The sequence below is a fragment of the Aethalodelphis obliquidens genome, unplaced genomic scaffold (genome assembly GCF_003676395.1).
Source record: "Aethalodelphis obliquidens isolate GAN/ISIS:26980383/991018 unplaced genomic scaffold, ASM367639v1 scaffold3, whole genome shotgun sequence".
Taxonomy (NCBI): domain Eukaryota; kingdom Metazoa; phylum Chordata; class Mammalia; order Artiodactyla; family Delphinidae; genus Aethalodelphis; species Aethalodelphis obliquidens.
In genome coordinates this window covers 9,079,040-9,096,941 of record NW_020837947.1, presented here as the reverse complement: position 1 = coordinate 9,096,941, position 17,902 = coordinate 9,079,040, and the positions used below count along the sequence as shown (strand labels likewise).

Sequence of the window (17,902 nt, the reverse complement as noted above, 5' to 3'; positions counted from 1 at the left end):
ATCTAGAAAGCCATTAATATTTGTAAGTTACGCAGCACACTTTTAAGTAACCCATGAGACAAAGAAGAAATCATAAGGGAAATTAGAAAACATTTCAAACTGAATAATGATGAAAATACAATATATCCAAAATTTGAGGGATGCATCTAAAGCAGGTTAGAGGAAATTTACAGCTCTAAATACCTATATTAGAAAATAACTGTAATGACTTTAAAACACGTCTTCAAATTCTTTTGACACCATTCTCATCAAGAGGTGATGGGTCTAAACCCCTTCTAAATCCCTTCTCCTCAAATATGAGCTAGCCTTGGTGACTAACTTTTAATCAATAGATCATGGCAAAACTTACTTCCAGTGCTTGACTATAAAAGGCAAAAGAGCTTATACCTGTCTCTCTCTTGGAACATTTGCCCTTGGAACCGAGCTATCAGGCTTTAAGGAAGCCCAAGGCGAGTGTTGAAAGAAGCCAGTGCCCCCAGCCCCGGCTGAGCTCCCAGCTGAGAACCAGTACCAATTTGCAAGCCATGTGCACGAGCAATCTTCAAAATGTATCCTCCATCTCACAGCTGAGCTGCCCAGCTGATGCTGCATATAGCACATAAAGGCCCTCTCTACTGAATCTTGCCCAAATTTCAGATTCATGAACAAAATATATGGCTGCTGTTTTAACCAGTGAGTTTTAGGGTGGTCTGTTACACAGCAACAGATTAACTGAAACAAGAAAAAAGGTTAAAATCAGTGATCTAAGTTTCTACCTTAATAATCCATAAAAAAAGAGGAACAAATTAAACCAATACAGTAAGTGGTTCTTTATAGAAAAGTCTGCTGATCCCCGAATCAGATTTCAGCAAGTTAAAAACTTCTGCTGATCAAGACACTCTTAAATGTAAATTAAAAAAAAAAAACAAAAACAGAGTGATACAAGAAAAAAAATGTAAATTCATCGTTTCTAATAAATATTGTTGAACATATGCATGTATATGTGCACATAGGTATGTATATTTATTTGTGTATATGCATACATATATTTGTATATATCACCCTGCTTTTTCCACTGAAAGAGCCCAGAAGCAAAGACACCCCAGGAGCAATAAGCACAGCTAGACAGTACCCAGATCTTGGTCTCTAAAATTCATTCTCTACTGAAAGGAAACAGCATTCTTTGAACAAATGAGCCTAGAACATCTTGTTATACTGGAAAGTAAGGAATGCCTCCCAAAATGATGTGGGCATATCAAAGGACACAGGAGCCAATTTGCCGGGCTCCTACTAACCAAAGCTGAGACAATCTGGCATCAAATTTTTAAGTACAATAGTAAGTTGTAAACTATTAAAAAATAGGAAACCATGTGCCCATACTGATAGGGAGGGAGGGAGGGAGAGAGAAGGAAAGGAGGGAGGAGAGGGAAGAAAGGAAGGAAAGAGAGAAGGAAGGAGTGACAGGGAAGAGCTCTTGCTTACAGTAGAATGCCAGATGCTGAAAAGTAAACGAGGAAGGGATGCTGCAGTTGGAAAATCACCATTGTGCAACCATCATGATAAAGACTGGATCAGGCAGGAATTTTCATCTAAAGTACTTCCCCACAGGTGGTTTATTAGTTGCAAGGGGGAAAATCAATTATACAGTGGACTTCTTTTTAGTCTTACTATGCCTCTTGGTTAACCAGATCATATAAAAGATACTATAAACAATTAGATGGTCATCATGGCAAAAACTGCTCTCCTGTGACTGTCCACACACTGATTATCTTAGGTGTGGACTACCCACGTCTCAAGCAATTCCTTGCCCTTCTAAAATGACATGCTCTAAGGACCCAAAACTAACCCTAAGCAAAGTCTTAAGCCTATTGAAAAATTAGCGTAGCATGAATGGGGTGGAGGTGGGAGAAAAACAAAGGACTGGATCCAAAATACTCGGTATGTAAAGTTGTTACCTGAGCGAACTATAGTAGAATGAAGATGTTCATTCAAAGCCATATTTCCAAGGATACGCATTATATTTCTCTGTACTTTAGGACAGTCCTTGTGAAGTTGGTACAGCCTCTGCAGCAGTTGTAAGCCTCCATTTGCTTCAATTTTATCACAATGTGTGGGTATCTAGCACAATAAATTAATGAAAGCTCACTTTATGTTGCACAAATTCACTAACCAGGTGACACAGCATGCTGGGGGGCAGCCAGGTGGCTCCTGCTCAAGGAAGAGACCCAGAGAGACCCCCCCAAAACTCTCAGCTCAGCTCAAATAAATAAGCAAACCCCTATCTGTGTGGGAAGTGCTTTAAAATCACTGAAAAATTAAGGCCACTAGGACTTGTGACATTTTTATTCTTAAAGTTATTCTGCTTAGTTCTTGGTTGGATGTAACTACAATGTCATTATTACAGAATTGTTTCAATTTATACTGATACTTTGACTGGCTTGAAACTACCTTAAAAGGTTCTCTACCTTGAGAAATCTGCCACCTGATAACAGGAAATAATCCCCCTGTGTAAGTGGCACATTTTGCTTCTGCCTACAAGAACTCCCATATAGAGATAAGCAACATCTGTGGCCCTACACACTACCCCACACAAGCCCACAGCTATGGGGCTCTCCTAAAATCCAAGAGTTGGAATTTTCTTTTAAAGAGGAAGATCAAGTAAAAATTAAAAAGAAAGAAAGAGGGATGTGAATTTTTAATGGAGAAAAGAGATAAAAGAAAGCCAAAGGAAATATATACATTAAGGTAAGGTGACATAACTGATCAACAAGCCATTACAGTCTGCCAGCGTCACCAGCACAGCCTTGCCTCTCCCCAGCACTTAGTTTTATCACTTATATCACTTATGTGATACCATGTCATGTATATGCAATGATTTTCACTCTCTAAATTTTTATTAGATTTTACCACATTTTATATGCATTTAAAAAGTATGCCTTTTAGACATATATCAAGTGAGATATTAATATGTTGAGAAGTTTCTGGAAAGGTAACTATTACATTCCATGCACTGGATATTCTACTGCAGAGGCACCTATTGTTTCGGAAATCAGTCGTAAGTCACAAAAAAATCAAGCTTACTTTCCCACATTCCCTTTTTAGTGTGTTACCACACTAACGACTCTGCTTTGTGCTCGATTCCTGATTCCACCCGAGGGAACTGAGATGACCAGAGAGCACCATGCTTTTGTGCCATGTCTAATGGTTCCCAATTAAACTGGAGCGTTTAGAACCTCTAGGATGGTGTTTCTCATGATGTGGGACGAACCAACTACATCGGCCTCACCAGGGATGCCTGTTACAAACGCAAGCTCCTGGACTCCACCTCACATCTACTAAATTACAACTGCTAACTGTGAGCAGGAATGTGCATTTTAACATGCTTCCTGGATGATTTCTATGCACTGATGCTTGAGCACCACAAAGTTTGTTGCTTTTTTCTTTTTAAAATCAAACTATGATGATAGAAAAGTTGTCATAATGCCAATTTTTTTTTAATCATTGACATATGTATGCTGTGGTTAAAAATCAAGACTATGGTCAAATAAATACTTTTTCCAAGTATTTACCTTTTTTCTATCTTAACACATCTTTTGCAGATATTTTACTGGAAATTAACTCCCTGGTAATATTACTTGTAAAAATTATCTGAGAAAGGTAATGCAAGACAGCATAACACAAAGGTAAATGCCATATTTAGACAACAGGTTGCTTTATGAGCAATTAAGATTAAATCCATTTTTAGAAATACTTAGCAAAAGTGAAATTCATGTATTGGTGCTAAATCATGATTATCAATTCTGACAATTGAGAAAAAAGCAGAAATTTAAAAACAAGCGAAAAGTTTTTTTTCTTTTATAAAAAATGAGAATTATTTCCCTTGAATGAACCAACATGTATAATTTTTTCAATGTGATCTTAAAAAGTAAACCATATTTTGAAAATGTAAATTACCTCAGAATGTTTTACTAAAGCTTCCAAACAGAACATTTCCACTGTAGCTGAAGGAACTTCTCCAAAACTTTCAGCATAAGGAAGTCCATTTCCTCCAAAACACCATAAACCACCCTGAAAGTGAGATAATTAAAATTCTTAGTGAAAAAGGTGTCTAATATTTTTTGTTTGACCAAAAAAAAAAAACCTCTGTACTATATACAGTATTAGAAAGAACTAATATGTAAGACTCAAAATATTCTGGAAACTTACAGGGAACTTTCATTATGCAAACTGTTGCTAGACTAGAAAACATATGGAATTATTCTTAGAAGAGAGCAGTCTTTGAGACTTTCTCAATTCTTTCCTCTGTGTCCTCTTATCTGAAAGTATGGAGACTAACACATAAATCTTGACCAGAAAGAAAAGCCCAGAGCCAAACAATGTTCTAGTGTCAGATTATGCCAGTTGAGTCTACTTAAAAATCTATCAATCAAAATAACAGAAAAGGCATTACTGGAAAAATTTAAAATAAAGACAATGATAACAATGATCAGAGAGCTTTTAATTTAAAAAAAAAAGGGAATTCCCTGGCAGTCCAGTGGTTAGGACTCGGAGCTTTTGCTGCCATGGCTTGGGTTCAGTCCCTGGCTGCGCAGCGCGGCCAGAAAAACAAGAGAGAGAGCTTTTAATTTTTCTTAAATTGAAATTCAAGTTCACATGGAAGAATAAACAGAAGAGTTAGGAAAATTATGAAACAGAATAGTGGGGACTAGTCTTAATAGATGTTAAAACATATTATAAGAATAAATGGGGAAAAGAAAATTTCAACTATTAACCACAGGTCAGTAACATGCAATAATCTCCTAAAAATCAGTGAAAAATACCAACAAGGCTATAGAAAAATGAGCAACAGTCATGTTGCTCTAAATGCCTCTAAAATAGATAAGAAAGGATATTTTACATCTATCAGACAGATGGGGAAATAAGACGTTCTCATTACCCTGCTGCTGGTAATATCAACGGGCTACTTCTATGGAGGACAATTTAGCGACAGCTGTCAAAATTACAAGTGCCCATGCCCTTCAACAATTTATCCTACAGGACACTCACACACTGGCAAAGTGATATAGGTACAAGTTTGTTCATTGCAGCTTTGTTTGTAAGAACAAAAGATTGAAGCTCCCTAATGTCCTTCAATAGGGGGTTGGTTAAATAAAAGATGGTACAATTATACAATGGAATGCTATGTGAGTCTCTTCATATATTGATATACATCACTCTCTAAGATAAACCCTTAGGTGAGAAAAAGAAGGAGCAGAGAGTGTGCACCATATGCTACCATTTGTGTAAAAAGGTGTGTTAACTACATGTGTATATTGGGGTGGGGAGATACAAGGGAAGATTTATTACTGTATCTTCTTTTGAAGCGCTTTGTATTTGAACTAGGGGTCATAATTGTGTGCACACAGACCACCTGCTGGCAAAAGAGGACAACTACAAGGTAGTGTCTTTCAAAAATGTATATATAAAGCCCAGTGTTTCCTGTAGGAAATACAGTCCATAAGTTTCTGCATTCTGAGTTAATTTATAGGGTTCATGGTTCAGTAAACCTAGTAAATGTTCAAAATGTTTGGCCACTCTATAATTCTTATTCATGCTGTCTTCTCTGATATAATAATCTTCTTTTTTTCTGAGTTTAAACATGCTTGGATCTCAAAGATTCATGCTATTTAAATGGAGGACTGGGGGCTTCCCTGGTGGCGCAGTGGTTAAGAATCCGTCTGCCAATGCAGGGGATACGGGTTTGAGCCCTGGTCCGGGACAATCCCACATGCCGCAGAGCAACTAAGCCCATGTGCCACAACTACTGAGCCTGCACTCTAGAGCCCATGAGCCACAACTACTGAAGCCCACGTGCCTAGATCCTGTGCTCTGCAATAAGAGAAGCCACCGCACTGCAATGAAGAGTAGCCCCTGCTTGCCGCAACTAGAGAAAGCCCGTGTGCAGCAACAAAGACCCAATGCAGCCAAAAATAAATAAATAAAATAAATAAAATTTTAAAATAATAAAATAAAATAAATGGAGGACTGGGAAGGACTAACTCACTGACAGTCCTTGCCTCCTCCAGCAGAGATAAGGGTAGAATGTGGACTGGTGGGCTTTGGGGGGTGGGAAATTTTTCTTAAAAACCTACCACCACAACCTGCCTCCCCCAAACCCCTCTCCTTACATCACAGCTTCAAATCATCTGACCTCTTTCCAACCTAAATGTTCCAAGGAAAGAACAGGGAGAAGGAAGAGAAAAACGATCCAGGATTTTCCTTTTTCTTGATCATTTTTAAAGTGGGATATAAGAGTGCAGTTCAATTTTATCCTTGTTGGCAAAGCTTTAAGTTATTTATGAACTGCCAAATTGTGTGGCAGTAGGAAGCATACGCAAAAAGCAATAAATAAAATGTATAAATTCATAGTGTGATCATACAAAGTATTTTCTAACTCCTAACACAAAAGTCAATATACATGGGTACTGCTTCTTTATCACTGGATTAAGATATACTGAAAAACAATTTCTTAAGGATCAAAGAAATCCAGAGGAAGAGGTGGAGAGAGTGACAATGTTAAAAATAATAATAATGGGTAAGGCATAAAAATTAAAAGGAAACGATAATAATAAAAGCATAAAAGGAAATGTCAACTAATCAAGTTAGTAAAGAACTTATATCCATATTATATATGAATTATAGGTGTATAACAAAGCTTTTTACGTATCATTTTCTTATTATGATACTCAGAGACACAACGTTACTATGAGTTAATGTGGTATTTTTCCAATGCATTTCAACAGGTTTATACCAGCCAAATAATTTAATACATAATAGGTATTTTCTTACCATATAATCTACCTTCCAATTAAACATAACCCTTAGAGCTATCTCTGTTTTTTCTTTGTCATACACAAATGCTTTGACTCACAACAGAAATGTGCCAGTTGTTATTTAAGTATATATAAGTTTGTGTACAGCTGGCTCTTTTAGCAATGTCATGATTCATCCATTCATTATTCAGTAAATATTTATTGAGAGCATATTGTGTCTGAGGTACTGTACTTGGTACTGGGGAGATTATAAGAGAAATCAGAAGAAGAAAGAGAAAAACAGAAGAGAAAAACAAATAAGCAAGCAAATAAATATATAAAATAGTTACAGAATGGGAATAATGCTATGAAGGGCAATAAATGCAACAAACATTTGAGATAAAGAGGAAGGTCTCTCTGAGGAGCTGACAAGCAGAGATCTGAAGGACAAGAAGGAGGCAGCCATGTGACAAGCCAGTGGCAAAGCAGTCCAGGCAGAGGGAACACAAGTAGATACACAATGAGCAAGTTTAAGGAATGGAAAGAAAAGGCCAGTGTGGCTGGTGCAGTGTGCATGAGGGAGGGAGGGGAGGGGAGGGTCAGAAAGGTGGTAAAGAAACAGAGTCAGGCAAGCTGACGCTGAGGGCTGCTAAGAGACGCAATGTCTGAAAATAATGATCTATTCTCCTACAAACACTTAGAAATGAGCTGGGTTTGCTTTGTCTCTGTACTTACACCTGATGAGCAGATTTACCCATAACCAAAGTCGGAAGGAGGGAAGGTACAGGGAGTTCGCAGATGACAATGATGGGTTCATCCCAACAGAAGGAATCCTTGATCTGCGCAGCTGTACATCATGAGGAACTTGCAGAACCTTGGAAGCCTATCCATCCCTCTGAAAGCAAGCGGCATAGTCTCCTGTTTTGTGTAAGCATCTCTGTAGGTTTCCAAATCCTCTGGCATTAAAGAAATCTCCCATCCTTAAACCCCATCTATTGGCATCTTCCTCTCAATCACAACCCATTGCTATACTTATGCAGATGGATGTTAGAAGTGTCTTGATGCAAGGACTTCAGACCTTAATGGCTTAGCTGATTTCAGAGAGACTCTGGGAAATTACAAGGGAAGATGATAATACTAGAAATGCAAGATTTTAGCTGGATTGTCCTTAGCCAAGACCACAAAAGCTTTATGATGGGAAATCATTTCAATGCACCATACCCACTGTTCTCTTGACTCCAGGCAGTTTGCCACATTAGATCAAAAAGAAATCACAATCTAAAATGTCCAAACTTCTGCATCCCTGGTTGCATCCTTAGGCTCTAGGTCACGTTCACCTGAGGTCCTCTAACCAATGTTGAAACTGGAGACAAGCTGGCTGATGGGGAGTGTCCAGATGGTAACAAAAACCAAAACAAGACTGAAACCCGGATCCTGACATCAAAGAAGGAGCAATCTTGATAGTTATATCTGGGATAGTAGAAGACCAAGGACCACCCTGGCCTGTCCCCCGACCTCCCACCAGAACTGCAGTCAACAAATTCCCAGGCAGATCTTGGACAGCTACCAAGGCTTTAGATGTGGGAGGAGGTGACAGATGTGGGAGAAGTGCTTTCACTCTCACTGACCCAGTTCTCCCAATGAACAGAAAGAATAAAAGGAGGGAAGGCAAATCACTGCCAGGGTGGGTGGGGCGCAGGGAGGATGGGGAGTTTTGATACTGCTTCTAGCTGTGGTTGTGGGTCCCTTTGTTTTAATATGTGTGAGAGCTAATCTCTGCGTTTCTTCATAAAAAATTACAACCTTAGAGCTCTGCAACTTGTGCAAACTAACGGCGTAAATGACGTTCACTGTAAAGCATGAGTTTGTAACCCAAGTCATCCTTAAGGGTCTCGGTAGATAGAATTCAGGGGAGAGAGGAAGTAAGCTTGGCTGGGAAAAAATTACATCTTTATCTTCCTAACACTTAACTAAAATTTTTCATTGTATTCAATTATAAACACAGACAATAAACCACAGAAACAGCTGCAGTCTGTGTGACTCTCAACAGAAAGCGCAGCTATTTCCCCACCGCATGTCACTTGCTGCAGCTATCTGAAAGGAACATTATGCTCATCGTTCCTTTGCATGCCAACTGCACATTCTCACACTGGTGACCTAAAATCGACACTGCATCTAACTCTCAAAAGGTTCAGGGTGGAAACAGCAAATGTGTGTAAATAGACATATAAAAATATATCTATAGAAAGAGGGAGAGTAAATGGGGAATGATAAAACAAATGGGATAAAATATGAATAATTGGCAAATCTAGTGAAATGTATTATTGTTGCAATTCTTTAAGTTTGAAATTGAAGTACATGTATTAATTATATTACAAGTTTTTTATTTTGATAACAATATTTCAATATAATTGGTCTCCCACGTAATGCTATGAATTGTATTTTATGCATCTAGAAATGCGTTCATAGACTTTACCAAATCACCAAAGGGATGCAACTTTGGGAGTACAGAGATTAAGAAGCCCTGCTCTAAACCCGATCATAACTGTAGGCTATCTGCCAAAGCCCAGAGGAAGCTCTTCACGTGAGCAGTTTTGTACAGAAGCAGCTCACTCCACTTGAAGGGAGCCTGGGGATTATCACGGGACAGGTTTGTCATAAACTGATCAGATCACTAAAAGCCAGATGGATGCCCCTCCCACTCCTTCATCCCCAACTTACTGGCATATAAAAAAATCCAGAGCCTGACTCAACTGGGGAGGGGGTGGGGAAATAAGAGTAACTACGATGGAGTTGCTTACTGATCTGATGAGATGGAACCTCAGAATGGAAATTAAACATTTATTTCAATATTAAACTAACTAAAGATGTGCTCCTTCTTTAAACTGCAGGCTGAGGCCATGACTTCTGAGCAGAAAAGAAGTGGCATAGTGTATTCAACCACTCTCCTCTTCACTTAGCAAAAGGTACGGAAACACTGTAGAAGGTGACAGAACACTATCAAAGGCAGAGGGATGGTAACTGAATAGTAATGAGCAGAACATCTTCTGTGCTGAAAATGAGGAACATCAGGCCAGGTACCAGGAGCTCTGGCACGGGAGTGAGGAGAGAAGTGAGTGACAGCAGTGGGAGAGGGCAGTGGGTGGGATGCCTTGCAGGAGCAGCGGACGCTCTTTGCAGGGCAGGAGAATCAAGAAGAGCCAGGGACATCTTACTCTCAGAAAACAAAGGTGCTCTCACTGCCACCTTGGGGATGGAATTTAAAAGGATAATGAGGTCAGCCTAAGGAACAGGTTCTGGTGGCCAGGCAGTGGCGCTCCGAGCATCAAAAGGAAAACAATGACTACACTTCACTGGAGCGACTCCAAGACATGGTCGAAAGGAGGAATTATAAAAAGTGTACTAGAGAAGTCATATCTACTGATATGTCCCGAATTTTTCATAAAAACAGAGATGAGGAAAAGATAAATCATTCTGTTGACTGAAAAAAATGAACAACGTGAGAGTTGTGAGTTACGTTTTATTTGGGGCAAAATGAGGACTATAGCCCAGGGAGACAGCGTCTCAGACAGCTTGGAAGAAGTGCTCCGAAGAGGTCGGGGGAAAGGTCAGTATTGTGTATGATTTTAGAGAAGGGGGACGTGCTGTCAAGCACACATGTTGCCCGAGGCTTGCTGCTCATCACGAGGAGCAGTTGTCACCAATAACGATTTCAGTGCTTTTCTAGATACGAGGAGATGCAAGAACCTGGGCTCATAAAATCTTCTCCTGAAAATGTCTAACTATCTGAAGGCCTGTTCTGCCAGTTTTTCCCAGAGCACCGAGCACCTCATTCCCGATCTCCGCCCTGAACTCCTTTCAGGGTGTGTTGATGGTCAGTGGCTGCAGTGGCCAGTGACTTAATCCTTGTAGAGGCAGATGGTGAGTGCCAATTTTTAGTTGGCAATTCAATTGGTAAAAGAATGTAAAATACTATGATTTGTTTTGCTGATAAAATACTTTCTCCTCACTGAGTTGATTAGTTATTATAGTAATAGTGATTATAATTTGTTTTGATTTCTCTTAGAGATATAAGAGATATTTTACGAAGACAAAAGTCTTGCTGAAATGGTACCACAAGAATAATGGCATTCAGTAGTCACCCTCGGGCGGGCCGGAGTTGGAGTCTGTTTAGGATGCTACGCCTAGGACGCTGCTTTGATTCACTCAGAAGCCCTCTGCTGTGTGTGGGTAGTTGTCTGCCAGGTATTTACATCTAGTCAATGGGAGTAAGAGATGTGGGGAGAGAACACCAACACCTCCATCAGAAGGGGCGCCTTTTCCCATCTGAAGGCAGCCTTATTCCAAAGGAGTGGAGCTTCCCCGTGGAGCACTCAGAGCTCTGATGACACTGCAGACACTGCCTTCCTCACCTAATGCATGGTTTCCTTCAGTTTTCACACTCCTTGCCACCAAACAAACTTTACACTCTGTAACTGTGCCTAGGGGCACCTTCCTGTCAATCTTCTCACCACCCCCAGGGGCAGGCACAGCAGTAAACAAGGGCCAGTCCATGCCTGGATCACAAAAAGTAAAGGGCTCAGACTTAACATGTAATGGGAAGCCATTGGAGGGCTTCAAGCAGGAGTATGACTGGATCTAACTTGTGTTTTTAAAACGTCACCCTGGCTGCTGTGAGGACACAGAACTGGAGAGGTAAACTGGAGGCTAGAGGTTGATGTGGTGTCTGCAGCTCACAGAGGTGATGGAGACGCGATAAGGAAGCTTTCTGGATCCAGCAAGATGGTGAACTTGGCTTCCAGTTGTGGACAAAGAACGTAGCCTGCCATTACAGAAAACAAACAATGCGCCCGCCATCAAGCCTTCAGCCACGGCAGCACCCCCACCCGCTGTGTGCCTGAGGGGAATTCAGGACGGAGGGAAACGTGAAAGATTCTGTGCTCAATACTGGCCCTAGATGGTTAAGGTACATACCTAAGGAATAATTTCAGTGAGCCCAGATTCTTGCATCTTCCCCTACATAAAATCATTAACTTGAGATGTCTGTTCTTTGTGATTAGCAGTAATCTATGATGTTCAACTACGTGGCTTTTTTTTCCAACAAAATTCAATATTTCTGGCTCCTTCCTTACCTCTATGGAGCAGTTCCTCAGAGTTATATGAGACGCTGTTTCCTGGGCTACAGTCCTAAGTAAGGTCCCCTGAATAAAACTTAACTCACAACTTTAGGTTGTGTGTTTTTCTTTAGTTGACATGGTGAGCACCTCCCATGACAAACATGTTTAATAAAATATAACAAAAGCTGGGCTTCCCTGGTGGCGCAGTGGTTGAGAGTCCGCCTGCTGATGCAGGGGATGCGGGTTCGTGCCCCGGTCCAGGAAGATCCCACATGCCGCGGAGCGGCTGGACCCGTGAGCCATGGCCGCTGAGCCTACGCGTCTGGAGCCTGTGCTCCACAACGGGAGAGGCCACAACAGTGAGAGGCCCACGTGCAGCAAAAATAAATAAATAAATAAATAACAAAAGCTATTTTAAAACAAAGTCAAGCGCAGGGACTTCCCTAGTGGTCCAGTGGTAAAGAATCCGCCTTACAATGCAGGGGACGCGGCTTCAATCCCTGGTCAGGGAACTAAGATCCCACATGCCGCGGGGCAACTAAGCCCGCGCGCCACAGTTACTGAGCTCGTGTGCCTCAGCTAGAGCCCACATGCCACAAACTACAGAGCCCATGCGCCCTGGAGCCTGCATGCCACAACTAGCGAAGAGAAAACCCGCACGCCACGACTAGAGAAGAAGCCCACGCACCTCAATGAGAGATCCTGCATGCCTCAACGAAGATCCCGCGTGCCGCAACTAAGACCCGATGCAGCCAAAAATAAACAATAAATAAATCTTTTAAAAAAATGAAATAAAACAAAATCAAGCTCTAAAGAAAATAAAAATAAATAAAGGGAAACCCTTGGGTGCTAGAATTGAAAACAGAACATTCAGCAGAAGCGATAAGCACATAGCTGATGATGTAAAATTCCTGCAGGCACCTCAGGATAGGCTTTTAACACTTGTTCAGTGCAGAAGGTGTGGTTTTGAGTCTCACATTCTATGGGAGCTAGATTTGAGATCCCTATATAAAGGCAGAACCTTGGAAAGATTGCCTCCTTGTTTATAAGAAAGTCTAGAAAAACTCTGCCTAGCAGCCCATGAAAGCAACAAGAAGCCTGTTTCTGCTTGGGGCTTTGAGTGAGAAATCACAATCCTAAGACTCTGCCATCCATAGATATATCTGAATTTATACTACCTATGTGCTACAGAAATTCCAAACTAAGGAATCAATATAAAAAACTAGTCCCTAACAGTGAACTCCTAGGGTATCCAAAAGAAGCAAACACAAAAACTGCTCTGTAGAGATAAATTTAGAATCTGAGGTGCTTGGGACTCCCATAGAAAACAATCAATCTGGCTAAAGATAAGCTCACAGTAAAAATGATTAACACATGTTAATCTACAATGTAACATAAGGGGGAGTCTGTGCCACCACAAACAGGAATTAACCCCCAATAAACTGAAATAATAAAAGACTATGAAAGAGACTCTAAAATTATTTTTAAATGAAAGGAAGAAGAGAAAGCAAGATGAACAGGACACTACGAAGAAAAGATGATGGTGGCCAGGAGTAAGTGGCTACAGTGAAGGTGGTGAGACAAAGGGATTCAAGGTATACTTGAAGGAACAGCTCACAGTAACTGCTGATTAGGTGAACCTGGAAGAAAGGAATCCAGAATTCCTAGGCTTTAGATTAAGCAACTAGGTGGGTGCTCTGCCCTCTACCAAAATGAAAAAGACTAGAGGAGGAAGAGCTTTGCAGAGTGCGGTGGGTTTGGCATGTAAAGTTGGGATGCCTATTACACATCCAAGTAGAGACGTCAAGAAGGAGGTTGAATATTCAAATCGAGAGCTTAGACGAGAACACAGGGCTAGAGATACTGAATTTAGGTATCACCAACATAGAGGTAATATTTTAAAGCCTTGTCAATTACTATTCATTCTTCAAGATGCGACTTCAGAGTACTTCCTATGAAGCCTTTTTTTTTTTTTTTTTTTGTGGTACGCGGGCCTCTCACTGTTGTGGCCTCTCCCGTTGCGGAGCACAGGCTCCGGACGCGCAGGCTCAGTGGCCATGGCTCGCGGGCCCAGCCACTCCGCGGCGTGTGGGATCTTCCCGGACCGGGGCAGGAACCCACGTCCCCTGCACCGGCAGGCGGACTCTCAACCACTGCGCCACCAGGGAAGCCTCCTATGAAGCCTTTTTAAAATGGTCTTTTTTTTTTTTTACATCTTTATTGGACTATAATTGCTTTACAATGGTGTTGGTTTCTGCTTTATAACAAAGTGAATCAGTTATACATACACATATGTTCCCATATCTCTTCCCTCTTGCGTCTCCCTCCCACCCTCCCTATCCCACCCTTCTAGGTGGTCACAAAGCACCGAGCTGATTTCCCTGTGCCATGCGGCTGCTTCCCACTAGCTATCTACCTTACGTTTGGTAGTGTATATATGTCCATGCCACTCTCTCACTTTGTCACAGCTTACCCTTCCCCCTCCCCATATCCTCAAGTCCATTCTCTAGTAGGTCTGTGTCTTTATTCCTGTCTTACCCCTAGGTTCTTCATGACATTTTTTTTCCCTTAGATTCCATATATATGTGTTAGCATACGGTATTTGTCTTTCTCTTTCTGACTTACTTCACTCTGTATGACAGTCTCTAGGTCCATCCACCTCACTACAAATAACTCAATTTCATTTTTTTTATGGCTGAGTGATATTCCATTGTATACATGCGCCACATCTTCTTTATCCATTCATCCGATGATGGACACTTAGGTTGTTTCCATCTCCTGGCTACTGTAAATAGAGCTGCAATGAACATTTTGGTACATGACTCTTTTTGAATTATGGTTTAAACAGAGTGATGGGCTCTGAGAGTAACCTGTGTCTCTCTCACACACTCTGTGACTTTGTTTATTTACCTGTCTCCCCATTATCCTGAACACCTAGCCCATTGTGTGGCACACAACCAGGAATCAGTATGTTTATTCAGTTCATGGATGAATGACTATTCTGAAGTTCTAAGTGTGAGTCCCTGGCACAATATCTTGGAAAAGTGGGCACTCAAAACTATTTACTGAATGAATAAATGAACTAACCTTCTGAGCAGCTAGACTTTGACTGCTTTCACTCAGAGCCAAAGATGTAAAATACTGGATACACTCATCTAGGTCTGTTTGAGGTAAAGAAGCCAGCAACTGTCTGAGCTCTTCTTCAACGGAAGAATCCTGAAATAAAGGAAAAGAAATTCTTCATAATTAAACTCCACAATTGAGTATAACAAAAAGTACCCAAAGAATAAAGCCAAAACAAAACAGGAGAGGTAAATCAGTGCTTTTAGTCTTGAAAACAGTCACCACCCTGGTAAGCAGAGAATCATTTAATTTTGAATTCTATACTTTCATGTCTGCTAACTCAATCTGAAAGACCTATTGCAAAGCATAGCTCAAGATTTTCACCTCATAGGCTACTTCACATCTTGACTCAAAATGAATTATTACATTCTTTCTAACTAAAGCTGGCTTTTTAATATGCAGAACTTGTTCCTATCTGATTTTTTCTAATAACTAATATCTAGAATAATTTGTTTTTCTATTTTTCAAAAACGCATTGCAAGTTTTCAGATTTTCATTTTCTAGAAAAGTCTGAGAAAAGCACTCAAGGAACATGCTCTAATATCTATATTAGTAGTTAACAATTAATATCCATGTATATTAGTACATTAATATCTATATGTAGTAGTTCTCCAGAGACTGTTTTGCACCCCAGGAAATATTCAGCAATATCTGAGACATTTTTGGTTGTTACAACTCAGGGGTGCTACTGTCATCCAATGAGTAGATGCCAGGGATGCTGCTACAGTGTACAGAACAGCTTCCAACAACAAAGAATTATTTGGCCCAAAATGTCAGTAGTGTTGAGAAAAACTGTTCTATAGCAACCTTAGAACAAAGGACCAATTTATGGATGCTGATATGCTAAGAAGCCACCCTCTGGTGTATAGAGACTCCCGACTCCACATAGGGGAAAATAATTTAGGAGAAATAGCACCTCCTGTGGAATCAAGAAATCTTGGAATGGAAACTACAATTGCAGGTTTAAACCCTAGTTTACCTGCTTGTGACAAGTAGCCAACAAACTGCTTTTTGAATGGTTATTTTGCACCCAAAGTGAAGATGATATATTAAACATTTTTTACTCACTGGATTATTTTATTTACTTACTTCTTTTAAAGATGGCAAAGGAGGTGGGCAGAGAAAAAAACGAAGATCACTATCTTTGCTTCGTGCCAGACCAATAAGAGTTCTCAGATCACAGGCTTGAGCAATTATCCTATACTGGTAATCTATTGTAAAAGTATATTGCGAGTACCCAAATTAGCTTATGGCTGTTTCAAAGGTTAAATGAACAACTTAACTTTTAAACGACAAGTTTGTAATTCAAAATTTCCCAGTTTTTTTTCTAACTGCAACTGCATTTACAATACCATAAGCTAAATAGCCAACATTTCCATGACTGATCTCATAATCCTCAACCTATATCTAGATATATCACAAACTAACCTTTTTGAGAAAAATAAACCTCAAATGTGAAAACTGATAGGTCAGAACCAATTTAACTTCTCCTTAAAAAAAAATTTCCATCATCCAAAAGCTATTTTGATCACTACTCAAAAAACCTGAGTTCTGTTTAAATCTGTCATCCTCTGGTACCTACATGGTGCTTTGACATTCCATGAAGCCCATGAATAATCTGAGGTTCCAGACAGTAGTACTTTGTTTTAGCCTTCATGATTTCACCATTCCATTCTTACGTATTGCTATAGACTGAATGTTTGTGTCCCTCCCAAATTCATGTGTTGAAACCTAATCCCCAATGTATTTGGAGGTAGCACCTTTGTGAGGTGATTAGGTCAAGATGGTGGAGCCCTCATGACTGGGATTAGTGCTCTTATAAAAGAGACCCCAGAGAGCTCCCTCAGTCCTCACCAGACACAGAATCTTCTGGCACCCAGATCTTATATTTCCCAGCTTCCAGTAAACTGTGAGAAATAGATTTCTGTTGTTTATAAGCTACGCGGTCTAAGGTATTTTGTTATAGCATCCCAAATGGACTAAGGACATGTATCAAAAAAAAACTGCAGCCACTGAAGGAGACATTTTTTAATAATAGCACTATATAACTTGGGTGAGTTCTTCAGAATCAAGTGGGGAACTTTTAAAAAATCTACATGCCAGGGCTCCAACTTTGATTTTTCTGATACAGTAGAAGTCTGAAATGGAGTCCTGGAAGGCAGATTTTGAAACAGATCAGATTTTTATTCTAAGTCTCCACTCGCATTAAATAAGCTTATTTTTACATTACAAATTATTATAGCCACCACTCAATCAAACTAATTAACTTGTATGAAGACAGAGATCTTATTCTGAGACTAAATTTTTCTTTGAAAACATTCTTTTTTGTTTACCCATTTTTACAAGATGACTCTACTAACAAAGTGTACTTTAGCCCCTGTACTCAGAGCAGATCTGATCTCTTGCTCATGTACTTTTACTGCAGAACTTGCGATTTTAAATACAACTAAATATTTAAAATCTTCCTTAAAAAACAAATATACACACGCAAATTAGGCACATTTGACCAAGTATTAGTATTAAAGCCAAACAGACTGTCAAAGTGAATGCAAATGTAACTTTGATGCAGCCAGCAATTAAAATATATTTTATTAAATAGGAACCAAAAAAAACACAGACACATTAGGCCATAACTATCAGAATCAAGAGTTTCTCCAATCAAGTAAAAGTTCATTCTGGTAGAAAGTTATACAAATATATCTACCTCAGTTTTGAGGGTGTTCTTACCAAACACAATATGACTACCAGGCCAGCAGGTTTTACACTTTCTCTATCACTAGAGTTTCTTTTAAATTTTTTTGAAAATATTTTTTACATATATTAATATTTCCTGAATTATTTTCCTTCCTTAGTATCTCCTTCCCTTCTCTTTTACATCAGAAATCAAGAGCT

At 39.8% G+C, this 17,902-nt stretch overlaps 1 protein-coding gene across 5 annotated transcripts in view; it reads right to left on the bottom strand.

Moving 5' to 3' along the window:
* Positions 1-17,902, bottom strand: part of SERAC1 (serine active site containing 1) — an 86,118-nt gene that overhangs the window by 16,615 nt on the left and 51,601 nt on the right. For all 5 annotated transcript variants that reach the window (XM_027082422.1, XM_027082429.1, XM_027082439.1 and 2 more), the window contains 4 exons: positions 16,100-16,221; positions 14,975-15,103; positions 3,934-4,047; positions 1,935-2,097 (listed from right to left, as the gene is read on the bottom strand). In XM_027082422.1, the coding sequence (XP_026938223.1) occupies positions 1,935-2,097; positions 3,934-4,047; positions 14,975-15,103; positions 16,100-16,221 (528 nt within the window). The remainder of the gene's footprint in view (positions 1-1,934; positions 2,098-3,933; positions 4,048-14,974; positions 15,104-16,099; positions 16,222-17,902) is intronic.